This window comes from Bombyx mori, chromosome 15 (assembly GCF_030269925.1).
Source record: "Bombyx mori chromosome 15, ASM3026992v2".
In the NCBI taxonomy this organism is placed as follows: Eukaryota; Metazoa; Arthropoda; class Insecta; order Lepidoptera; family Bombycidae; genus Bombyx; species Bombyx mori.
Window position 1 is genome coordinate 2,160,661 of NC_085121.1, and position 26,542 is coordinate 2,187,202.

The 26,542-nt window shown below is 38.1% G+C and overlaps 2 protein-coding genes across 8 annotated transcripts in view; both read right to left on the reverse strand.

Annotated features, from left to right (window-relative positions):
- Nucleotides 1-24,235, reverse strand: part of LOC101741920 (uncharacterized) — an 83,339-nt gene extending 59,104 nt beyond the window's left edge. For all 7 annotated transcript variants that reach the window (XM_062672395.1, XM_038015900.2, XM_038015897.2 and 4 more), the window contains exon 1: nt 23,942-24,235. The gene's annotated coding sequence lies outside the window, so the exon portion shown is untranslated. The remainder of the gene's footprint in view (nt 1-23,941) is intronic.
- Nucleotides 3,192-10,430, reverse strand: LOC119629544 (uncharacterized). Its single transcript, XM_038015659.1, has 3 exons — nt 8,288-10,430; nt 7,255-8,189; nt 3,192-3,224 (listed from the first exon to the last, which is right to left on the reverse strand). The coding sequence occupies exons 1-3, from the start codon at nt 10,428-10,430 to the stop codon at nt 3,192-3,194; spliced, it is 3,111 nt and encodes a 1,036-aa protein (XP_037871587.1).
- Nucleotides 24,236-26,542: the final 2,307 nt, after the last annotated feature.

A 26,542-nucleotide genomic window follows, 5' to 3' on the forward strand; every position in this document is an offset into this window, starting at 1 on the left:
TATTTCAGTGACTCGAAAAAAAAACCAATCTAGTACATTATCTCTGCTTAGAAAGTGAGGCAGAAAGTACGATACATAATAAGAAAATTTTCATAGCAACACAATGCCTCAAATTGATTCAACTAAAAGCTACCGTACGATACGAATTACAAAACGAGCGATTACATTTCGGTTACGGTACTGGCAATAACTCATATTTCCCGCTGTACCAAATTGACTGTGTAATTAGAAGCGGACTATTCAGCCGGCTCGCGATGAACTCACGCTGTTCCAAAACCAGTGAACTCACAATAGGACCCCGAAGAAATTCGCTCTACAACACCGCAGAAACGGGGCGGATCGTCTGCTAGTATTGAATAAATGGTCATTGAATTTAAGATTTCTCTCTGGGGTCCGCGAATAATGGAAAAAAATATAATTCAATAGAGGATTTCGGTAACAGCCATCTTTTTGAAATCTAGAATCGAAGGGATCCTGACCCGTCTTCGGGGCGTGCTGTGACATACTGGATGGAACGAAACACGTTTTGCTTATTCGATTATTTTTTTAAATTTGAATTCTTTTTTTTTTCTGGATCTCACTATCGGTCAGGGAAATTCGATCTTGCGCTTCAGAGATAAGGTCGAATAACTTCAATAAGAAATTCGGTGACAGCTCGTATCGAATTGATATTATCTTGAGCGGATGTTTTATCTTTGTCACAATACGATTTCGATGTATCCCGCGAACCAGTTACGAGATTTGTAACTGTAATTTTTAAATCGAATTAAATTTAAAGTATTAAATTTAAAAAAAAAGTAACCTGAACAATAATTGTAAGACACATTCTTCATAAATCATAAATTGAATTTAAATGTTGTAGTGTTACGGTCGAACTTCGAATGTTGGAGGCGGACACTTGTGATTTAGATTAGTTTTATTCGCATTCCCTTTCTTTCTATAGCTTTGTTATCGACACATTGTTATGAAAAAATTAAATCAAATAGTTACAAAAAAAAAAGAAAAAACATGGAAGTTCTACATTACCAACAAAAAGAGACGAAAGAAAAAAAAAACAATCGTTTTTTACTTTATATTTATAGAAATGATAAACTAGGCCACGTAGTCTATTTAGGCGATTTTATTTTCAAAGTGCTCTTAACTTAACCAATGTCAAGTTGTCTTCGTGAATAGATACGATCATCGTTCTCATCGAACCCGTCGCGTGCGACGAAGGGCTTCACGAGTAAATTAACCACAGACACAGCCCACTGAGTTTCTCGCCGGATCTTCTTAGTGGGTCGCGTTTCCGATCCGGTGGTAGATTCTGCGAAGCACGGCTCTTGCTAGGGTTCGTGCTAGCAATGTCGTCAGGTTTGAGCCCCGTGAGCTCACCTACTAGTTAACGTTACGCTGAAATAGCTTCTCAAGGCTATCAGCATAGGTAGAAAAACAAAAGTGAACAGAAAACAAGCCAAATAAAAACTTAAGTTGTCTTATACCATAAATTCTACATATCGACGCTTGAAAGGCAAACGTGGCTAAGCGAAATGTGTGAACTTTACAGTACTAGACTACTTTAATTTTGAAATACCTGAAAAAAATTATATTTTAACGAATCTAGCTGTAGGATTGAAATAGTTTTAATAGACCTAGAAATATATATTTTTTGCGCATCGAATATGGTTATTACCAATAATTTATGTACAAAGCAGCTATTGTCGCTTAGTCACATTTGCCTTTCAAGCGTCAATATATCAAATGGCAAATGAACCATAAAAGGCTGTATATTTTTCATTTTATACCCTAGAATGTTTAGCGCGTTCCGACCAAATGCTGGTGCGGCGGTTACCCGACAGGTGGCGTGGTTATGAATTATTCAGATAAAAATTCGCTGCGTGCCAGTAGTGCGGGTTATATGGGGAATTAATATTGCATTAAAAGTTGAAATTCCGTGGTATTAATGAATATGTTATATTATTTACGCCACAGAAACTCATATGCACTTGAAAATTTTATTTACATTTTTTCAATATGAATTCGGTGATAAACTAATGATAAACTTAATTGTGATTAATATAATTTATTTTATTTGATACTAGCTTTTGCCCGCGACTGTATCCGCGTGGAATAGTTCTCAAAAAAATGTTTTATTTTAGAACAAATTTGGTTAGCATAAAAAACGTTATAGTGAGACAACCTTAACATATAGACATATGCTGTCGCGACCTTTTTTTTAGATCTTTTAAAGGGGAACAATTCTGTCATACATTATTTTAGCGAAACTTTTACCGTTTCTGCAGCGCATGCAGCGGAAGCTCTCAAAAGGTAAAAATAATCCCGATTTTCAAATATTCTTTATTGGTGCTCCGCTTGTATTGGTCTTAGCGTGATGTTATATAACCTATAGCCTTCCTCGATAAATGGGCTACCTAACACTCAAAGAATTTTTCAAATCTGACCCGTAATTTCTGAGATTAGCGAATTCAAACAAACAAACTCTTCAGCTTTATAATATTAGTACAGATTTAAAAATTAATTACCTAACACTTTTATTACGCCTTGCTCATTTTTTAACCGTCTACGCCATCTTCCTTTTCTCTGTCATTCTGTCTGTCATTCTCTTCTCGCTTTCTTTCCGTTTTCTCTCACTCACATCTTAACAATCCGTTCCACACTCTTTTCATACGTTCCGTTCTTACCAATCCTACAATAATGTGCACATTACAATTTGATTCTCTATTGATTATTCTAAATCAGTACATAAAATATAATTAGAATAAACAGGTTGGTATTACTGAGCAAAGATTTATTAGGCCCTTAAGTTATGTGACGCATATTTTCAAACCCACGCGATTTATTCGTTCGCATACTCATTGACTGCATGACCTTTGATCAAAAGGAAATTTTAATTTAAAACAGTCAAAGACCTTCGTTAAAGGTTTAATTATTAACATTACAAAATTATAAGCACAATGGCCATTGAATGTTGTGTTTGTTTTGATAATGACATTAGTAGCAGTTTTTATTGTGTCACACTATTGACCTACACGAAATTAGGTTATCAAATAATTATGAATTACAATCGTCAACAATTAACTATAACGACAGTAACGTATAATTTTATTCATAGAATACATGTTTCGGTAGCCACATTGGTTAGTTAGTAGCGCGACATACTGCAATATAATATTTATGGGCGCATTATCAGTTTAATCTTTGGCCATATGGTACGCGGCGAGCGACTAGACCAACGTATAAAGTACAAACTTACTTGTAAATTTTCCATGCTATTTATTAGAATTAATAATTTATTTATAGCTAACTGACCCGGTAGACTTCGTAGTGGCTTAATTGATAAATAAAAGACCTAAACTTTTGTATAAAATAAACTTAAAACAAACAAAAGGAATCCGTCCGACGGGGGACACATCAAAGGAAAAACAAAATTGTTATTTTTATTTAATTCCGAGCATTTTTATATTTATATATCCTTTTAAACCTTCTCTGGACTTCCACAAATAATTCAAGACCAAAATCAGCCAAATCGGCCCAGCCGTTCTCGAGTTTTAGCGAGACTAACGAACAGCAATTCATTTTTATGTATATAGATTATTAGCTGGCCCGGCAAACGTTGTTTTGCCATATAAATTAGTTCTAGGAAAGATAAATAACCTAGATACCGACTGCACCGCCATCTGCCGGGCTGATTTGTAAATCTAAGCTCTCGGATCCACCTGAAGGTACACAGAAATTTTCATTAAAATCGGTCCAGCCGTTTAGAAGTTCGGTGACAAACAGACGCACAGAAGAAATATATAGGTATAGTATAAAGATTGATATTTTTGCAGCGGCTTAGCTCTGGCATTGCTGATGTCCATGGGCGACGGTAACCACTCACCAACAGGTGGGCCGTGTGCTCGTCTGCCTGTTAGGGCAATAAAAACAAAACAAAAAATGCTTTATTGTTTGGTTGCGTGCTGTGACTATATCCCGAATGTCTGAGAAAAGTTTCGCCACGGCAGTATTGGAATTATGTCCTCTTGTATAAAAAATGCTGGTATAACAAAATAAATCGTGAGTTATCAGAAATAAAATACTACTCGATACTAAATCAATTTAGTATCATTCGTGAAAAGGATGCAAATTATTTTCTATGACGTCATCCCCAGTGTGAGATAGCGAGATACTCTCACTCTTTCTGAAACTTAAAAACATTGTTCTTATCGTTAAGTATTTTATAATTAATTTTAGGGTACCGCACGCCTAGACGCGAAAGGCTATATATAGCGTTCCAGTTTGAAAGGTAGGGAAATTATTATTGTTTTTAATGTAACATAGAATACACGCTTCAAACTAGGCGGCGGTATTGACGTTGTTGATGTCTATGGGCTCCACGAACCACTATTACGTGGTAACTATGTGGCCCGTGAGATCTTTAACGCGTGTATGCACTAAAAAAACAAACTTTTCTTTAATATTTCTAGAAATGTCTTGATAAATGTCAATGCTCGGTATCAAATGTTGCGGTTTCCGAAAATAGGGTGAGCATAATGACTAAGAAATACACAATAATAAAAACGGTTGAATTATTTAATTGATATTTACAGACATATTTTATTGACCGTGAAATTGTGGTTTTTTATAATGACCTAGAAATCTTGTGAACGAGTCACCCCGAAACCAGAAATTGGTTTCATTATTTGTAATAGCATTGCCCATTATTCTCTTCTCTACTCTTGGATCTCAGATAAACGTATCAATGTCTAAAGATGTGTAATCTTTGTGAATAATATAATTATTTGCGAATGCATGTCGGAACAGTGGTATGTAATGGCGCAATCTACCAGATTCCAAAAAAAAAGACTTCAAATGCTTTGTGCCCTTCTCACTGGTATGCAAAATTGTAATCGCGACAATTTGACTTTTGTATCGGCTAATAAACATTACGAACGATTGATCTCCAAGATTCTTATTTAACTGATTTTAAAACTAATGTTGAAATTAAATTAAAGGTTTTTTTTTTTTTTTTTTTTTTTTTTTTTTTTTTTTTTTTTTTTTTTTTTTTTTTTTTTTTTTTTCTTAGATGGATGGACGAGCTCACAGCCCTCCTGGTGTTAAGTGGTTACTGGAGCCCATATACATCTACAACGTAAATGCGCCACCCACCTCGAGATATAAGTTCTAAGGTCTCAGTATAGTTACAACGGCTACCCCACCCTTCGAACCGAAACGCATTACTGCTTCACGGCGGAAATAGGCGGGGTGGTGGTACCTACCCGTGCGGACTCACAAGAGGTCCTACCACCAGTGATTACGCAAATTATAATTTTGCGGGTTTGGTTTTTATATCACGATGTTATTCCTTCACCGTGAAAGTCAATCGTGAACATTTGTTGAGTACGTATTTCATTAGAAAAATTGGTACCCGCCTGCGGGATTCGAACACCGGTGCATCGCTACATACGAATGCACCGGACGTCTTATCCTTTAGGCCACGACGACTTAAATATATAGACGTATAAAGGAAGCAAAGGGCTGCTTACATAGTAACATCATACTGAATTTCGTCACCCACCTTTGCGAGAAAAGGGTTTGAGTCTTAACTGTATAATAGTCCAAGATCCCAGGGCACCCAGACAACTATTTTAAAACCTCTTACAAAAAGACAGGCCGATCCAAGGGGCCAAAAAAAATTATACGAAATCGACATATATAAAAATCAGCTTTCAGAATTTACCTGAAATTAGGTCATTATTTTGGGAGCTTTAAGGCGTCTGCAAAGCAATTCGGCCGACGGAAAGTGTCTGGGAGTATGGGTATCATATTTTTAAGGATATTGCCTAAAATATACGTAAAAATCAGCTTTCAGAAAATACGTGAAGTAGGTCATGATTTTATGTACCTTGAGTACCTGATACCTGAAAATTGGCCGCGTTCTTAGTACATACTAACACTACGCAATCGGCCACATTTCGTTCGTCAGAAAATACGTGACGACTGGGGGCCCTGGAATCTACTCTATAATGACTGTTCCAACCCTTCAAACCAGAAGTCATGACTGTCTCGTGGCAGAAATGAGCGGGTGATTAGGAAAAACATAAAAAAAAGTATTTTTTTATTTTTGTTGCATAGACCGGTGGACGAGCTCGCAGCTCTTCTAGTGCTAAGTGGTTACCGGAGCCCATAGACATCTACAACGTAAATGCCGCCACTCATCTTGAGATATGAGTTCTAAGGTCTCAGTATAGTTACAACGGCTGCCTCCAACCTTCAAATCAAAACGCGTTACTGCTTCACAGCAGAAATAGGCGGGGCCCGTGCGGACTCACAAGACGTCCTACCACCACTTCAGTTTTTGTTACACATTATTTTAACTTCATCGTGGAAGTTATTGGAGAACATAATTGTACACGACCCGGTCTGTATGGCTGTTTCCGAGTCGCGTAATAATATTTTCTGCTGTCTGTTTGTGCGCTGGTAGAAGACGGCTGTTTCTTTCGATGGGTTTCGGCTTCTGTAGCGAGGTTTCACAGGTAACTGTCTGGTTCACTGGTAGCTGATTCACTGGTGATTTTCTGATAACTGTACTATTGGAGAACTGCTGGTAACTGTTTCTGTCTTGCTGATGTTTCTTTGTCGGAGAGCTTCTGAGAACTGTTTCTGTCTTGATGATCTGCTGAGAACTGTTTCTATCTTGCTGATGGTTCTTTGTCGAAGATTCACTGGGAACTGTTTTTGCCTATAAATGGCCATCCTTTTATATTTATTTCAGTACCCCATCTCGCGACGCGCTATCGACGCGTCACTTTCGGAGGGTTCCTTGATCTGTATGTTACCGTAGTGAAAGCGCTCCACGAATTGTTCCTATTGGTCTATTCACATTCTCTGATCTGATACACTAACATATTGCATATTAAATAATTTAAGATTATACATTTTTGTTACGTAATTACTTATTAACTATATTAATTCTATTTGTTCGATAAAACTATTTAAAATCAGTTTCGTCCTGCACATTACTCCCGCCGTGCGAGTCCGTCGCATTCTTCTCGGTGCAGGATGGTCTTCTTCGATGGGCAGGATCAGTAGTTTTCTTACTGGTCTCCGTAGAACTTGGTTTTGATGTCTACGGTGCGCCCCACGTTGTCGGGACCTGGATATATCGCTATCATTTCTCCCTCGCATGCGCGTGTTTCGTGGCAGGCATTTCCACTTTTCACGGCGATGCTTCGGCCATGAAGCTCCCGCCGGTGCTGCAGCTGCTATATTTACTTCACCCATCGGTTCTGTAGTTTCTGACGCCGATTCCGTCGGCCAGGGGTCCTCTCGTTGGCGTAGGAATTCTGGCCCTCTGAACCACCTATGTTCGTTGTGGTACGGCATTGGGACGTCTCGGGTCACGTCGTCGGCTAAGTTAAGCTTCGTGGGTAACCATCGCCTCCCGTTTACTGTTGCACTGTCTTCTATAGCTGTCAGGCGTTGGGTGACGTAAGGTTTGTACGAGCGTGATCCCGTCCTTGTCCATCTCAACACTATCTTACTGTCGCTCCAGAAGGTCTTCGAGGTCGGCTTTCTTTCGTGTTTTCGACGAAAGTCTGTTGTTACGAGTACTGCATCTTTTAAACCTTTAAAAATGTCCAAGTAGTCGTCTTCGTAGTGTCTGTTCTGTACTGCGACTGCCGCCTCCGGGTGCGTGGCTTCTTGTTTCTGGGCGGTCAAGTTCTTTACATATATTGCTGTGGAAGGAGAACTTGACGCCCCGAAGATCAACGAGGTCATTCTGTTTTCTTCTGGGGGCTTGTCATCTCGCTGATCTTTGCGCCAGAGATAACGGAGCGCGTCTTTGTCTTCAGGTCTCAATTTTACTTGTATGAACATCTCTTTGATGTCTGCTGTTACTGCTATATTATGCTGTCTGAATCTCATTATCACTCCTGGCAGTGATTGGAGTACGTCCGGTACCTTAAGCAGCATATAATTCAAAGCTACCCCTCCTATCCTGGCGGCGGTATCGTGGACAACTCGGAGTTTTTCCGGCTTCAGGGGGTTCCCGACGGCGAAGTGAGGTAGATACCACGTTCTGTTCTCTGTTTTTGTTTTTGGAGCGGGCTCGGCGTAGCCTTTCGCGACGAGTGCTTCCGTCTGTTCTGTGTATTTTTGTTTCAGTTCCGGATTACGATCGAGTTTGTTTTCTATATTATCAGTCGCTTTAACGAGTTATTGTAGTTGTCTGGTAGACTGACATTATCTGTTTTCCAGAGCAGAGCAGTTTCGTATCTTCCATCTGTTGTGTGGACTGTATTACTGTTGAGGATGCGAAGCGCCTGTTCCTCTGGGTCTGTTTTTGGTTTTCTTGGTGTGATGCATAGCGCATCCATAGCGAAGTACTGTTTTACCAGATTTTCTATTTTATCATTTTCCTGGGTTTCGCTGGCATGATTTATGTAGTTTATGTGGTGGCCTAGGGTACGAGTGCGACCTCCATGCAGTACCCAGCTTAGAGGTGTCAGTGACGCTATTGGCTGATTCCTGTTGCCTCGTCTAACTTTCGAAGTTAGTAACATGTGCCAGTTGTCTTGGCCAATAAGGATTCCAGGTTTCGCGTTCTCGTACGTGATGATGTCACTGATGTCTCGTAGGTGCGAATATTCATCTATCTGTTCCTTTGGTATTTTTTGTGCTGTTACTTGTAGGTCGTTAACTGTTCTCGCTTGTATTATTTCTTGTCGACTGTTGAGGCCTCTGAGCGTGAGGTTGACTCTTCTTGACCTTGTTTCCGTTGATTTTATGTTGTTAATCGCCTGTATGTGTAACGGATCGATTGGTCCTGTTATTCCAGTCTTCTTGCAGATGATTTCGTCTATGAGTGTCACCGTCGATCCATCGTCGAGCAGCGCGTATGTATCAACTGTGCTTATTGGTCCTACTTGGACTGGGATTATTTTCAAATAGGACTGTTTCTGTTTTCCGGTCCAAGCGGAATTAATGTTCTCTGTTGTTTCCTTGTCACTGTTGTCTGTTTTTTCAATTTTTCTGTCGAAGTGTAGCATCTTGTTGTGAGTATATTTGCAATCATTGATGCCACAAGTCTTCGGTCTACAGTTGTGGGTTTTATTTCTATACTTGAGACATCGGAAGCACAGGTGGGTATTCTTAGCGATGTCCCATCTTGTGTTTGAGTCTGCCTTCTTGAATATGTAGCAGTCTGTTGTGGTGTGTTCAGTGTTGCTACATACCGGACATTTAGCTAGTGATGGCTTCTCACTGACTATGTGCACGTTCTGTGTGCGTCTGTTGTGTTGTGCGGGCTGCGAGTAGTGCCCCGCCTGTTCAGGCTGTGCATAAGGGCTGCACAGTTCGGCTTCTGTTTTCATGAATTTTTCAAATTTAATCAGATCCGGATCCTCCTTCGGTTGTATCGCGGTGAAGTCGTAGTATCGGTAACGTAGTGTTGGTGTGAGTTTTTCTAACATTGTTTTGGTAGTTTCCGGATTATATAAGTAATGTGTGCAATTTAATGCACGAAGCGTAGCTACGGCGTTGGTCACCTTACTGGAGAATATACAAATGTCTCTTGGTGTTTCTGTTAGTCTTGGCAGAGCTCGTAGCGTGTCTAACTCCGTTATGGCTATCGTTTCCGGTCTTCCGAATCGCGCTTCTAGACTTCTTATGACGTCGGACGGATCAGCGTTCGTTATAAGTAATCCGTCGACGGCTTCCTTTGCTCTTCCTTTCAAGTTCCTTCTGAGTCTGTTTATATTTTCTGTTTTTGTAAATGAATTCATCGTCTCGTGATAGGCTGCACGAAAGGATAGCCAGTCTTGGTGGTTTCCATTAAAGAATGGCAATTCTGTGTATATTGGTTCGCGGGCGGCTTTGACGGCGAGTGTTATTGCTGCGGTTAGATCTGAGAAGTCTTGTTTGTCGCAGGCTCCCGCCGGTTTTTCCTTATGCTGGTCGTCATTTTCTGTTTTTGTGGGTTGGGTTTCCAGCCACGTGCCCATTCTTTCATCGAGTTCTGACTTACTGTATTCTGATTCGCTGTTTTCGTCATCAGATCCAGCTTCGAGCGTGGCCAGTCGGGCGGCTGCCAATTCCACTTGTAGGCGGGCGAGCTCTTCTCTAGCTTTGGCTATCTTCTGTTCTTTTCTGTTTCGCGACCGGTCAGTTTTGACTGTACCGGCGCGCTGTTTTGTTGGCACGTCATTCTGTTTGACTATATACTGTTTGACGGCCTCTGTTTTTGAGTTCCCAGGTTTCTCTGCGAGTTTCGTCGTGGCTTCCGTGTTGGCTGTTGCGCACGATGATCCTGTTGTGGGGGCTACCAGACTCATGACGGTTTTCGCGGTTGTTTCTGTCCACATGCTCTGTGTTGTAGCTGTGGTTTCTGAGGGCGGCGACTGTTTTGTTTCGATCCGTCCTCTTCCTGTTGACCGCGTTATCGGCATTGTTCCAGTTTCCTTTTCAAAACGTATCCTCTACCCGGCTCGAGAGAATAATGAAATGTGTCCTCTATCCGGCTCGAATGGACCATGAAATGGGTCCTCGATCCGGTCTGTAGGGCTGTTTCCGAGTCGTGTAATAATGTTTTCTGCTGTCTGTTTGTGCGCTGGTAGAAGACGGATGTTTCTTTCGATGGGTTTCGGCTTCTGTAGTGAGGTTTCACAGGTAACTGTCTGGTTCACTGGTAGCTGATTCACTGGTGGTTTTCTGATAACTGTACTATTGGAGAACTGCTGGTAACTGTTTCTGTCTTGCTGATGGTTCTTTGTCGAAGATTCACTGAGAACTGTTTTTGCCTATAAATGGCCATCCTTTTATATTTATTTCAGTACCCCATCTCGCGACGCGCTATCGACGCGTCACTTTCGGAGGGTTCCTTGATCTGTATGTTACCGTAGTGAAAGCGCTCCACGAATTGTTCCTATTGGTCTATTCACATTCTCTGATCTGATACACTAACATATTGCATATTAAATAATTTAAGATTATACATTTTTGTTACGTAATTACTTATTAACTATATTAATTCTATTTGTTCGATAAAACTATTTAAAATCAGTTTCGTCCTGCACAATAATTATGTTAAGTGCGTATTTCGTAGGAGAAAAATTGTGCCTGCATACACGATGTACCGAAATCATTATTTTAATAAATCATAACCGTTGAAAATCGTACACCGCTCAGATAGATCGGTCGTTATGAAAATTTCACGTTCTCATTTCAAACAATATGACAATGGTCTCTCAGAATTCGAACTATCTTTTTTTTCTATTGCGAATAATAAATGGCCAAGGAACAAGAATACACAGCCAACTTAACGATAACGTAAGGGGATGTTTTATGTGAGTTCCAAGTTTTTTTTTCTTTGCCATAAAATGTTTTAGCTACGTCCTTTTTACGTCTTTATAGCCAAGAGATGAAGTTCACTGGTCGTTAAAATGACGTGTTTCGATGTACGTACATAACTATCACCTTTTATTGAGTGTAGGGCAGTTAGGTTTCTTTATGAACTGTACTGTTAGTATTAAGTTGACTTTTATGAGCTTGCGCAGTGTCTTTTGACTACGGTCTCAATTATTGTATGAAGAAACTTTTTTTTTTAATTGTCAGGTACATTGATCTGGATAATGCAATAAACAACTACATCTTTATATATATATTTCTTTTGTGCGTGTGTTTGTCACTGAACTCCTCCTAAACGGCTGGACCGATTTTAATGATTTTTTTGTATGCGTTTTGTATCCAGGGTGGCACTTTGGATGGTTTAGATTCACAAAACAGCCCGGCAGAGGGCTGCAGTCGGCATCTAGGTTTTTTATATTTCCTAGAAATCATTTACATATATGGCAAAACAACGTTTGCCGGGTCAGATAGTAGATAAATAAATACTTACAAATTAGATCGTACTTCAAGTCAAGTTAAGACGAAAACGGTTAATGGTGCAATTTTATTCTTTTTGACCTACTTCAAAAAAGGAGGAGGTTCTCAACCGTGTTTTTTTGTAGGTTTGTGAATTACCTTCAAAGTTGTGTCTGTTTGATCAAAGTTTAATGTAAGGTAAAAAGCATCAAAACTGCTCCGAACTATTTTAAGCTATGCTTGTACCGATACTGACAGGACTACTTTAAGTATGTTTATTGATTGATTTGTGGAAGAAAGAAAGAGATAGATAGATATAGGTGCTTACCACTCATTCCAATCACTACAATTTCGCTAAAAAAATGTTGCAAACAAAGAACATGCCTTTGTACATAATTTTCCTATTACTCTGTACTGTGTCTTGTTTTCTGTGTGTACATAAATAAATAAATAAATAAATAAATAAAGTTTTAGGCTACCCTGGGGTAATCATTAAACTCTTGGATCTAAGCCACTTTTATTCTCGTTTTCGTTATAATATTATTATAAATATCTCTATATATAAAAATGAATTGCTGTCGCGTTAGTCTCGCTAAAACTCGAGAACGGCTGAACCGATTTTGCTAATTTTGGTCTTGAATTATTAGTGGAAGTCCAGAGAATGTTCAAAGGTGAATAAATATGAAAATGCTCGGAATTATATAAAAACAAACAATTTCGTTTTTCCTTTGATGTGTCCCCCGTCGGGCGGATTCCTTTTGTTTGTTTTAAGTTTATTTTATACAAAAGTTTAGGTATTTTATTTATCGATTGAGGCACTACGAAGTCTGCCGGATCAGCTAGTAATATATAATTATTTTAAAGGTAAATTGAACACACGTGCTGTACTCTAGTCGAATTAATTTCTAGATCAAACTAGAAACTAGCCGTCAACTATGACTAAGTATTTTCTTCGTACAAATAAAACATGTAATCGATACAATGCCCTTGTGTTACGTTATAAATTATTGCACAATGACATAATCAAGAACTTACCCTCGACGTCTCATCGTAAAACGTTCCCACCACTCACAAATGTATTGTTGACTTGATTTAATACCGAAAAAAAACTTTCGAAAACTGGATCGGATATTGGACACGACAACTTCTCAAATGCCGTTCACTGGTGCGTTATTCGTAGAGACTTAGAGTCGATAATCCCTTGCCGAGATTAAATAATAATTTTGTGTATATACAGGGTGATCCTTTCGCAAACTTCCTTGTCTGTGACAACGGTAAGATACCGCTCTAGTTTGTGCAAGTATCGATATTATTACCACTGCAATTGTTAAGTTAACAATGCCTTCAATTTCGGGTAGGCAGTAGTTAGTCTACATCTGTCGTTCAGTAGTGTATGGAACTGTGCCCTTATTTTCATCACAATTAATAAAGAGTGTCCGAAGTTTAACGATTATTTTTGTGGATGAATTATCGCACTCGAGTTTTATGCCAATCACTCAATCTAGATACGAAAACCTTCAGTCACCTTCGTAGTCACCTTCTAGAAGCTTCTTTCTCATCATGCAATGCATGCAATTTAGGCAAACGATTATCTAGACCGAAGTTATAGTTTCTATTCACAATATTCTATACACAATATACACAAACATACGAAACAGGCGAAATCTTTATAATTGATTTCTTTAGCAATTTAAATATTCAGATTTGGAATTGTAGTTATTTTATTCTTGTTTTAGAAATTCTGTCACACGAGTTTTCTGAAACAAATATTTCCGTATGTTTATGAACAAATAGAACTGGAATAAGAAAAATATACAATACTATAGATTAATAAAAAAAAGTCTTTGTGAATATTTGTACACAATTGGGTTACATTCACGCTGTGGGGATAATAAAAACACAATTATCTTGTTTATAAGTTCATTTTCTATAATAATAAATAATAGTTTAAAAAAACTAAAAAAAATACACTTTTATAGAAACTCCATTTAAAAAATAGAAAATAAATTTTAATAAACTTGAATTAACTAAAAAAGCGTGGGGTGCTTTTCAGAATATTATCAAAATAACCCTTCTGCTCATATCTGTTCATAAAATATTTAAAACTACTGATACCATGCACCCCACGCTTTTTTTACAATAAAATATTTTTTTATTACACTATTTTTAATTCAAATTTATTAAAATTTATTTTCTAATTTTAAGTTGGATTTTCTATAAAAGCGTATTTTTTTAAACTATTATTTATTTTTCATTTTTTAGTAGAATTTCATTTTTTTTTTTAATGTTGAATTGTCATCGGTCCTTATTAAAGGGGGTCAAAATCATGTTCTAAGATTCCGTTACATACTAACATAAATTTTTTTTCTTGCTTAGAATGGTGGAAGAACTCACAGCCCACCTGTTGTTAAGTGGTTACTGGAGCCCATAGACATCCACAACGTGAATGCGCCACCCACCTTGAGATATAAGTTCTAAGGTCTCAAGTATAGTTATAATGGCTGACTAAGGAAGGGTGTTGGGTTCTCAAGACTTGTGTTACTTAGGTATATGTATATACAAATATGTAATGTTATTTTTAAATTTTCACAGCACACAACATACGTAATGTCTTTATAGGCACAAAAAGTCACTAGCTATTATTGCAACAGTATGCATTTAAATCATACAATCCCGTTTTTGCAGGATAGCCGTCGGAGCACCGTGGTGCGTGAGGAACGTGGACCTCCAGGACGTCATGGACCTAGAGTCCATCAGTAAGTATCTACAATTGGCATCAGTGCGCCATTTCAAAAAAGCGGCACGACACGAGAACCCTCTCATCGTGGCCGCCGCTAACTACATTCCCTTTAGGTAGGAAAAAAAAGAAGAAATGTATGGGTAAATGACGTCACGGCTTACTTGAGACATTTTAATGTGGTCGCCGTCGTCCTTGTTGAGGTACTAGAGCGCAATCTTACTGTTGTTGCATGTTCAGCATCAGCTGTTCCCTTCAAACTGGAAGGCATGACTGCGTCGCGGCATAAATGGGCCAATTGACGATACCTGTCCATGTGGGCTTACAATATGCTGTCAATGCCTGTCAATGCTAGTCTTCGCTGGTAGCCTTAAACGTATATATGTCAGTCTCCGCTACCCATAACACAGGGAATGCTAATTTGGGCGGTGGTACCTACCCGTGCGAACTCACAATAGGTCCTACCACCAGTAATTACGCAAATTATAATTTTGCGGGTTTGATTTTGACTACACGATGTTATTTTTACTACACGACCGTAGAAGTCGATCGTGAACATTTGTTAAGTACGTATTTCATTAGAAAAATTGGTACCCGCCTGCGGGATTCGAATACCGGTGCATCGCTAGATACGAATGCACCGGACGTCTTATTCTTTGGGCCACGCCGACTTCAGTCGTCTGGAGATTGGCTCGGCATGTCCTCTTATGCATGCTGTATAGGGATTTAGTATGAGTTTTACGAACGGCCGCCCCTCTAACGTCAACCTAGTCCAAGGAATAATATATATAATATCTCCAGTAGCATAACATTCATGCTCGAAGCAGGGTTCATAATTCCCCCCAAGTGAACATTGTACTTGAGCTAAATTGGGCTATAATTCTTAATTACAATCGAGAATCACGCATGAATCTAGCGTGTAGTGAACGTGCCATTAATTTCTTGATAGATATCACAAAGTTAATCGTCTTATCAATTCCACCCCTCTATTTGTTTCAAACACAAACAAAGCCGTGAGAATGCTTTTTTCTGATGACAGAAAAAAATGTAATAGGGTTGAGTTGAGTTTTGTGTTGGAAATGATAACGAAACCTTTTTTACTTTTTTTTTAAGAACGGGTTAAGGTCTACCTGGATGTAACATCCAATGACAATAGACGCTGAAAGAGGCAATATATCTTTGAGGTGTGAAGCAGTTTTAATATCATTATCATTCCGATACTCGATATAATATGTTGATCTTATTTTTAGTACGTCACTATGAAATATTCATTTGCAGTCAAATCATTTCAGGCTGGTCATTCTGCACTATTCTCATCTGTTTCAGCCTCATGTAGTTATCTGTATTTAGATTGCTCTGGGTTGTTTAAAAAGCAAGTTATCATTAAATATATGCCTTAAATATAAATCTTCCGACTCATTTTATTCTCTATTTAATTTGAAACTACCTTTGGCTAAAAATTGGCTAATCTTAAATTTGGCACCAATTATCTTGTTTATAAGTTCATTTTCTATAATAATAAATAATAGTTTAAAAAAACTAAAAAAAATACACTTTTATAGAAACTCCATTTAAAAAATAGAAAATAAATTTTAATAAACTTGAATTAACTAAAAAAGCGTGGGGTGCTTTTCAGAATATTATCAAAATAACCCTTCTGCTCATATCTGTTCATAAAATATTTAAAACTACTGATACCATGCACCCCACGCTTTTTTTACAATAAAATATTTTTTTATTACACTATTTTTAATTCAAATTTATTAAAATTTATTTTCTAATTTTAAGTTGGATTTTCTATAAAAGCGTATTTTTTTAAACTATTATTTATTTTTCATTTTTTAGTAGAATTTCATTTTTTTTTTTAATGTTGAATTGTCATCGGTCCTTATTAAAGGGGGTCAAAATCATGTTCTAAGATTCCGTTACATACTAACATAAATTTTTTTTCTTGCTTAGAATGGTGGAAGAACTCACAGCCCACCTGTTGTTAAGTGGTTACTGGAGCCCATAGACATCCACAACGTGAATGCGCCACCCACCTTGAGATATAAGTTCTAAGGTCTCAAGTATAGTTATAATGGCTGTCTCACCTTCAAACCGAAACGCATTACTGCTTCACGGCAGAAATAGGCAGGGTGATGGTACCTACCCGCGCGGAATCACAAGAGGTCCTACCACCAGTAATTACGCAAATTATAATTTTGCGGGTTTGATTTTTATTACACGATGTTGTTATTCCTTCACCGTGGAAGTCTATCGTGAACATTTGTTGAGTACCGTATTTCATTAGAAAAATCGGTACCCGCCGGAGATTCGAACACCGGTGCATCGCTCAACCCGAATGCACCGGACGTCTTATCCGTTAGGCCACGACGACTTCAAATACATACACACGTCTGAAGTTAATAAAATCGTATTAAAAAGTTGTATTTCAAGTGTACTTTTCAAAAGACTCACAGTCTGGCATCAACTGTACCGATAAAAGTCATAAAAATCCGTTCGAATCTGCACCTTATTTGAAGTCATAAAATTCAAACTGTAAACATATTATTGTATCATAAAATACATTTTATATGGTCGACGTTTGAACAGCAGGTACTGGAACCCAGGTGTCCAACATTATCAATATAAATCAACCCTCTTTGACATTATGACCCGACTAAGGAAGGGTGTTGGGTTCTCAAGACTTGTGTTACTTAGGTATATGTATATACAAATATGTAATGTTATTTTTAAATTTTCACAGCACACAACATACGTAATGTCTTTATAGGCACAAAAAGTCACTAGCTATTATTGCAACAGTATGCATTTAAATCATACAATCCCGTTTTTGCAGGATAGCCGTCGGAGCACCGTGGTGCGTGAGGAACGTGGACCTCCAGGACGTCATGGACCTAGAGTCCATCAGTAAGTATCTACAATTGGCATCAGTGCGCCATTTCAAAAAAGCGGCACGACACGAGAACCCTCTCATCGTGGCCGCCGCTAACTACATTCCCTTTAGGTAGGAAAAAAAAGAAGAAATGTATGGGTAAATGACGTCACGGCTTACTTGAGACATTTTAATGTGGTCGCCGTCGTCCTTGTTGAGGTACTAGAGCGCAATCTTACTGTTGTTGCATGTTCAGCATCAGCTGTTCCCTTCAAACTGGAAGGCATGACTGCGTCGCGGCATAAATGGGCCAATTGACGATACCTGTCCATGTGGGCTTACAATATGCTGTCAATGCCTGTCAATGCTAGTCTTCGCTGGTAGCCTTAAACGTATATATGTCAGTCTCCGCTACCCATAACACAGGGAATGCTAATTTGGGCGGTGGTACCTACCCGTGCGAACTCACAATAGGTCCTACCACCAGTAATTACGCAAATTATAATTTTGCGGGTTTGATTTTGACTACACGATGTTATTTTTACTACACGACCGTAGAAGTCGATCGTGAACATTTGTTAAGTACGTATTTCATTAGAAAAATTGGTACCCGCCTGCGGGATTCGAATACCGGTGCATCGCTAGATACGAATGCACCGGACGTCTTATTCTTTGGGCCACGCCGACTTCAGTCGTCTGGAGATTGGCTCGGCATGTCCTCTTATGCATGCTGTATAGGGATTTAGTATGAGTTTTACGAACGGCCGCCCCTCTAACGTCAACCTAGTCCAAGGAATAATATATATAATATCTCCAGTAGCATAACATTCATGCTCGAAGCAGGGTTCATAATTCCCCCCAAGTGAACATTGTACTTGAGCTAAATTGGGCTATAATTCTTAATTACAATCGAGAATCACGCATGAATCTAGCGTGTAGTGAACGTGCCATTAATTTCTTGATAGATATCACAAAGTTAATCGTCTTATCAATTCCACCCCTCTATTTGTTTCAAACACAAACAAAGCCGTGAGAATGCTTTTTTCTGATGACAGAAAAAAATGTAATAGGGTTGAGTTGAGTTTTGTGTTGGAAATGATAACGAAACCTTTTTTACTTTTTTTTTAAGAACGGGTTAAGGTCTACCTGGATGTAACATCCAATGACAATAGACGCTGAAAGAGGCAATATATCTTTGAGGTGTGAAGCAGTTTTAATATCATTATCATTCCGATACTCGATATAATATGTTGATCTTATTTTTAGTACGTCACTATGAAATATTCATTTGCAGTCAAATCATTTCAGGCTGGTCATTCTGCACTATTCTCATCTGTTTCAGCCTCATGTAGTTATCTGTATTTAGATTGCTCTGGGTTGTTTAAAAAGCAAGTTATCATTAAATATATGCCTTAAATATAAATCTTCCGACTCATTTTATTCTCTATTTAATTTGAAACTACTTAAGAAATAAATTACTAAATGATTATGAAAAAACACGATTTTATTGCAAATACTAACTTTAAAGCGAAAAACACGCTATTTGATTACTTATATTGCAGGCGAGGTCAAGTTAATCCGGTAACGTTGAATTAGGAACTTTTATTTTACACACCAAAGGGTTTGAAGGGTGGGGCAGCCGTTGTAACTATACTTGAGACCTTAGTTAGAACTTGTATCTCAAGGTGGGTGGCGCATTTACGTTGTGGATGTCTATGGGCTCCAGTACCACTTAACACCAGGTGGGCTGTGAGCTCGTCCACCCATCTAAGCAATAAATAAAAAAACCAATATTATTATTTAAAAACTTTATTCGTTTACCTCTTTGTAATTCTATTCCGTGTCCTAAAGGTTAACCCAGTGGTGGTAGATAATGTGTATATAGAGCGACGCGATAGTGCCCGTGTTCAAATCCCATAGGCAGGTATATTTTTTTCTATTAAAATATGTACTCACATGTTCACGAATGCCTTCCGGCCTCCATGATGATGCAATAGCACCGTGTAATAAAAATCAAACGCCTAAATACTGGTTATAAGGCGACTTGTGAAGGTAAGGTGCCAAATTTAAGATTAGCCAAATTTTGGCCAAATTATTAAAGAAATATACCTTTTTAATACGTTAACTGTGTTTCGGCAAATGAGTTTCATTTCCTTATTCCTTATTGATTTTCTTGAATGGATTGAGTAAATTAAAATACGGTTGCGTTTTCCATAAAGAGTGTAATAAGTAAAAACAATTTTTCAAGACAGTGACACAATGACATTCTTCCTATTCGTACACTCTTGACAGAGTGGTCGTGGTCATGCATCAGTCGGATCCTGCGATACCGATGCTCTCGCGATGCGACGCCATGTGGCACGATGTTTCGCAGAGTGAGATCAATCATTTATGTTGGAGTGAGTCACAGATTTTATGAGGTGGGCCATCGTGTTGGAGATCGTCCGCGAGATCTTTTGCCCTCGACTTTCCCTTGCACCACCAACCGCTCAATAGAGTCCTCATTATGAGTGATGTGCCCGAAGAACTTGAGGATTCGTATTTGGACTGTTGACGATAGTCTCTCACACAAGGACATTAGTCATAGATAAAAAATATAAAATTATTTATCGGGGTCTAAGGCTTTTCACGTGAACAAACTGTGTTATGTGACTTTAAAAGCCCCACACGCCACTATTCGCTGATGCAGCAGTAAAAACTTTTCAACTCCACATTTCTATAGGTATGGGTTATAGGTGCATGTGAGGCCTCGGAAAGACCTCACATGCACTGAAAAATCCCTCAAATAGTCCTGCAGTCAACGTCTTAATGTTAAAAATGCTATTCATAGATTTGTCTGTTGAATTTTTTAAGTAGGATCAGTCATTTTAGGATTCCTAGACGTTATACAAATAATGTGACCTATACTTAGCCAAAGTATTTACTCATTTGTCTCATTTTACAAATTTAAGAAGACACATCGTTATTAAAATTAGCTGATTCTCTATTGACAAACCTGTGTATACAATTAACATTAAAAAAATTATGCGCATTGCATACATTTAATAATTATGTGCATATAGTTACACGCGTATTTACATATTAAACAATTATCGTGAATTTATTGTTCTAAATTGATGTATGTGAGTTGGGTGGGAACGTTTTTATTAGTATGGATATGCATATTGAGATAGACAGAGATCGAAGTTGGGTCATCGTGGCCTGAAGGATAAGACGTCCGGTGCATTCGTGTTGAAGCGATGCACCGGTGTTCGAATCTCAGACGGGTACCAATTTTTCTAATGAAATACGTACTCAACTAATGTTCACGATTGACTTCCACGGTGAAGGAATAACATCGTGTAATAAAAATCAAACCCGCAAAACTATAATTTGTGTAATACTGGTGGTAGGATCACTTGAGGTACCATCACCCCGCCCGTTTTATGCCGTGAAGCAGTAATGCGTTTCGGTTTGAAGGGTGGGGCAGCCGTTATAACTATACTTGAGACCTTAGAACTTATATTTGAAGGTGGGTGGCGCATTTACGTTGTAGATATCTATGGGCTCCAGTGACCAGTTAACACCAGGTGGGCTGTGAGCTCGTGCACACATCTAAGCAATAAAAAAAAAAAAAGTGTGTTACCCGTCCGGAGGTAGTTTGAATAGTCCTCGAGGCCACCAGCAAATAGGCAGGGTAGAAACAAATGCGTAACAAACAGCTTGTACTCTTAAAACTAGAATGAGCTTTAACAATGATAATGATACAATAATCGTTTAGTCTTTCTAAGCACAGTTCACCGACTCTACATTTATTGTAATGTTCGGTGACTGGTTTTAGAACAAAAGACTTCAACGCGATGCTGCTTTAAGCTTTTACAATATTGTAAACTGTATTTTTATTGATTCCAAATGTAACATCAGTTTACGATAATTGCTTAAGATTGCGGTTTATTTACGTAGATGCAGAGTAACGGTAATGAAGTATTGAAGAGAGTATAAACGAGCAGTCTAAACCAACGTTTAAATTTTACGACTGACTTCCACGGTGAAGGAATATAACATCGTGTAATAAAAATTAAACCCGCAAAATTATAATTTGCATAATTACTAGTGGTAGGACCTCTTGTGAGTCCTCACGGGTAGGTACTACTAGTTCCTTAGTAGTAGTTAGTAGTAGTTACTTAGGTAAGTTCTAAGGTCTCAGTATAGTTACAACGGCTGCCCCACCCTTCAAATCGAAACGCATTATTGCTTCACGACAGAAATAGGCAGGGCGGTGGATACCTACCCGTGCGGACTTACAAGAGCTCCTATCACTTATCTCATGGTGGGTGGCGGCATTTACCTTCTAGATGTCTATGGGCTCCGGTAGCCACTTATCAACAGGTGGGCCGTGAGCTCGTTCACCCATAAGCGCAATGATAAAGAATTCTTTACTGGTGGTAGGACCTCTTGTGAGTCCGCGCGGGTGCGTACCACCGCCCTGCCTATTTCTGCCGTGAAGCAGTAGTGCGTTTCGGTTTGAAGGGTGGGGCAGCCGTTGTAACTATACTGAGACCTTAGAACTTGTATCTCAAGGTGGGTGGCGGCATTTACCTTCTAGATGTCTATGGGCTCCGGTATCCACTTAACAACAGGTGGGCCGTAAGCTCGTTCACCCATAAAAGCAATGAAAAATAATATAAAAAATCCTTATAAGTGAAACTAATCCTTATATTTATACAGTTAGAACGTATAATCATTATAATGATTAGCTTATAGACAGTCCCCAAGGTTCTTTACAGCATCACCATGCTACCCACCTTTGAAACTATTGTTAACAAGTTTTTCCTCCGGCTTAGGCTGGTCACAAACATAATTGAAACTACTGGTACGATTGATCTCGTGTTTTTTTTTTAATTGGTATTATATTACGACGTTTTCAATACTTTACAGTTTCATGTGATCGTCGACGGTAAAGTGTAATTCGTTGCTATTCGATCATAATTATACTGTTGACAAAACGTATTTGAGTTGGCGTGAAGTAGTAATGCGTTTTAAGGCGGGGGCCGCCGTTGCATTATAAAACGCCCTAAACACGTAATTACGGATCCTCCCGATCCATTAACGGTGCTTTTAGGTATCTCAAGCACCGGTCACCGTCCTTGCCGAACCGAAGGGCTCGACAAGTAAATTAACCCACAGACCAGCTAACTGAGTTTCTCGCCGGATCTTTTCAGTGGGTTGTGTTTCCGATCCGGCGGTAGATTCTGCAAAGCACTGCCCTTGCTAGGGCCAGTGTTAGCAACACTGCCGGTTTGAGCCCTGTGAGCTCACCTACACATCAAGGAGAAGCTGAGATATCAGCATAGGTAGGAAAAAAAAAATATAAAACTGAAACTTACAAGTCATGTTACAAGGTTTCTGTCTATGGGCTCCGGTAACCACTTAAGACCGGGTGGGCCGTCTGCTCGCCCACCCATCTGAGCATTAAAAAAACTGGTCGGACGGACTTGGAATCCTTGAGGAGTAAACGAATCAAGCATAGGCCCGTTAATATATCATTATTATCATTTATTGTACAGCTGAGTAGTCAAGCTCACGTCCCACCCGGTACAAAGCCACTGCCGGAGCCTGTAGTCAACACAACGTGAACGCCGCCGCTGCCATGGGGTGCCATGAGTTACCTCAATTGTACTATATAACCGTTCTAAATTGGAACACGTGGCAGATTCGCAGCAGAAATAGGCAGGATGTTGGTACCTACCCTTGGCGCCTAAAACACTACCTACTACAAGTAAATAGTACAAATATAGTTTTTATAAATAGTTTTAGAAATTGCAATTGTTTTTTTTAAACCATTTCTTAACTGCCAATAACAGTAGCCACACATTTGTTTAATTTCTTGAAAATAAGGGTGATTCTGCGAAGCACCGCTCTTGCTAGGGCTAGTGTCAATAGATTATCTCAGGTTGAGCCCGTAAGCTCACCTCCGGGCGTAGCTGGGATAGCTTCTTAAGCTACCAGCGAATCGGTAAGGAAGAAGGTACAGTACTAAACAGGTTTAACAATGTATTTTGTTTTGTAAATTAATGCGCAAATAAAATTCAAAGATATCAGATGAAAAATACGAGAATAAAGTCGCAAATAATTATAATTAATTTGTAATACAATTTTGTTGTCATTTATTATAATTTTAGTTTCCTTTGGGTTTTTATAAGCTCTTATAAGATACTAGTCTTAAAGACAAATTAATTTAGAGAAGGTATTGTTTTAATAGAAGTTATAAAATATTCTGTGGATATTTTTTTTCAATGCAGTAAAATCACAGTTATTAATTACCTTAGTAAGTTAAATGTCAATTGCTTGCTACTAAGAAAAATCTAATATAACTTGAAAAAAAAACCGTTTTCTACTCATATACATTAAATAAATAAATGTTTAATGTTGAGCAAAAAATGTGTATACAAAATGATACAAATACGAATTGAAATTCTCAATTCAAAAGATACAAGACTCACCGTATCCTCTGTTCCCGGACGAAGAAAAGAAATCCCTTTGCACAAAACACTATTCAACAAGAAAAAAAAACATCCCATTTAACAAACGTCCAACTGTCATTGCATAGTTCGATCTTAAAACAAAAAAAAAGTATACAACAACACACACACTCAAACAGTAATATGATTATTTGTTTGAATCTAAGTCTAAAATCGAAATTTTCGAATTTTTCAATTCCATCTTTTTTTAATTTAAATTTCGCTAATGTCGCGAGATAGCGTTCGTGCTTTCCCGCGCAAAGCCCGCGTTCGAATAACATTGGAATTACGTTTACCTGGGGTCTGAGTGACATTTGTCATTTTGTCTTCTCTTTCACTCTTATCGGTTTATGCATACGTGCGAAAGAGATCGACGACGCATTCAATTCGGAACGGTTGCTGCCTACGTCTCGAGGGTGTCTATGATCGCCTTATCTCTTGCGGTTGAGATATCTCTAAGTTTTTGATAAGAGATAAGCAATTTTAAGTTAGAGCCTGTAATTATGTATGCGGGCGTCGATTTTCCGTTAGGTTTACCGTTCAACAAAAAGTTTTAGGTTATTACGGTACACTTAACATAGCCTTCGTTAATGGCACTCACTCTAGATGGCAGTTCACTACTCGCCCGTTGTGAAGTGGTTCCTACAGGTCGTCAGCACTACTTTTTAATGAAGGTAGCCTTTTTATTGTCTATTTCGAACTGAAGAATTCATGCTTTCCATTTTGAAGGGCCATACAGTGGCACCAAAATTGTATCCAAGTAAAAATGGGTAAAAGGTATCATATACAGTTATAATAATTACATATTTGATACATGTCATGAAGTCCTCGTGGCCTAATGGATAAGACGTTCGGTGCAATCGTGTTAAGCGATGCACCGGTGTTCGAATCTTAGGCGAGTACCAATTTTTCTAATGAAATACATACTCAACAAATGTTCACGATTGACTTCCACGGTGAAGGAATAACATCGTGCAATAAAAAGGAAACCCGCAAAATTATAATTTGCGTAATTACTGGTTGTAGGATTTGTGAGTCCGCACGGGTAGGTACCACCACCCCGCCTATTTCTGCCGTGAAGCAGTAATGCGTTTCAGCTTGAAGGGCGGGGCAGCCGTTGTAACTGTAACTATACTTGAGACTTTAGAACTTATATCTCAAGGTGGGTAGCGCATTTACGTTGTGAATGTCTATGGGCTCCAGTAACCACTTAACACCAGGTGGGCTGTGAGCTCGTCCACCGATCTAAGCAATAAAAAATTTTTTTTTCACGAATGACTTCTAAAATGAGATAATATCGTGACATTAAAATTAATCTTCCAAAAAATATTTTATTCGTATTTACAATACAATCGAACAAAAAGCCATTGCATTACACATCCAAAGGATAATTTGAATTTTTCAATACAATGCAAAATGTCAGTACAGTAGAATTGAGACGTCGACCTCATCAAGTTTGCGTAGATGCATAGAGGCAGCTCTCTATCAGATGTGATAATTACTTAATATCGAGTGGGCTCGTCCACCAATCTAGAGCAGAAAAAAACGTATCGGTTTATAGCATTAATAGAGAATTTCACCTGTCTGATCATTTGTAATTAAGTATGTAGGAGTTATAAAAAAATAAAGAAACATTTTGTAACACTACATAAATATTTTTAGAATTACAGCGCCTCTCAAAGATTTCAGTGAGTGACTTTTTTAAAAATAAAATTTCTTTATTCTATGAATGACGTCATTCATTATTCGTTTTTCGAAAAGGATGTAATGAGTTGTCTTTCTCGCGATATAGAGTTGCTTGTGTCACTATCAAGTTACTAAACTCTAGTCCATGAACTAACAGTACCGTAACAATGGGTTACATAATAATTTTTGCCATCCATATCCGTTTCTATTGTGTATCCAATATAGATGTGATAATTTTCTTCTGAGACCTCCTGATAGGTTATTGGCAATTACCATATAAGCTAGATAGATAATAACAAAAAAAAATGTTAATTTTTTAAAAGTTGAAATGAAAGCTCCTGTATTGCAATTTAAAATTCGATGATAAAGAAGCGACACTGAAATAGACGAATGGTTGTTATTTCAACTGTTTGAGAATTACACAAAAGTACTCATGTTTTGAACTGGACTGAACAATTTGAGCACCGCTGGCTTAAGACGACAGGTGGAACATCACGGTTGTATCTTCAAACATTGCGAACACATCAAATAATTTGTTTGTTTGACACCTTAACAACAGCCCGGACGCGTTGTTTGTTTAAATTTTCAATGAAAAAAATTAAACAACATTTTGAATTGGTTTTAGTTACAAATATGTATATTTATGTAAAGAAAAACCTTTATTATTTAAAACTCGTAAAATTAATAAAAGGATTAAAATTTAAAAAGGATTTTTATTCAGTATCATTCAGTCATGGAGTGAAGTCTGTCATTCAGTAAAAAGAGAGTTCAGTTTTGTATAGTTTATTAATACTGTTTAACTTTTAATATTAATTTTAAATGTAAAGTTTTCTTATTATGTACTCCATATCATTATATGTATATCTATAAACCTTGAGCTTAGTTCTCAACTTGATC

Bases quoted from the DNA above. Each gene is read 5' to 3' on its own strand.
- LOC119629544 (XM_038015659.1), bottom strand. From the start codon at position 10,430: ATGCCGATAACGCGGTCAACAGGAAGAGGACGGATCGAAACAAAACAG. The intron at 8,190-8,287 runs GTAATACAGTCC...AACTCGTTAAAG, and splicing joins GGCGCTTCGCATCCTCAACA to CGACTGATAATATAGAAAAC. The intron at 3,225-7,254 runs GTAAATATAGCA...ACGTTGGTCTAG, and splicing joins CTACAGAACCGATGGGTGAA to TCGCTCGCCGCGTACCATAT.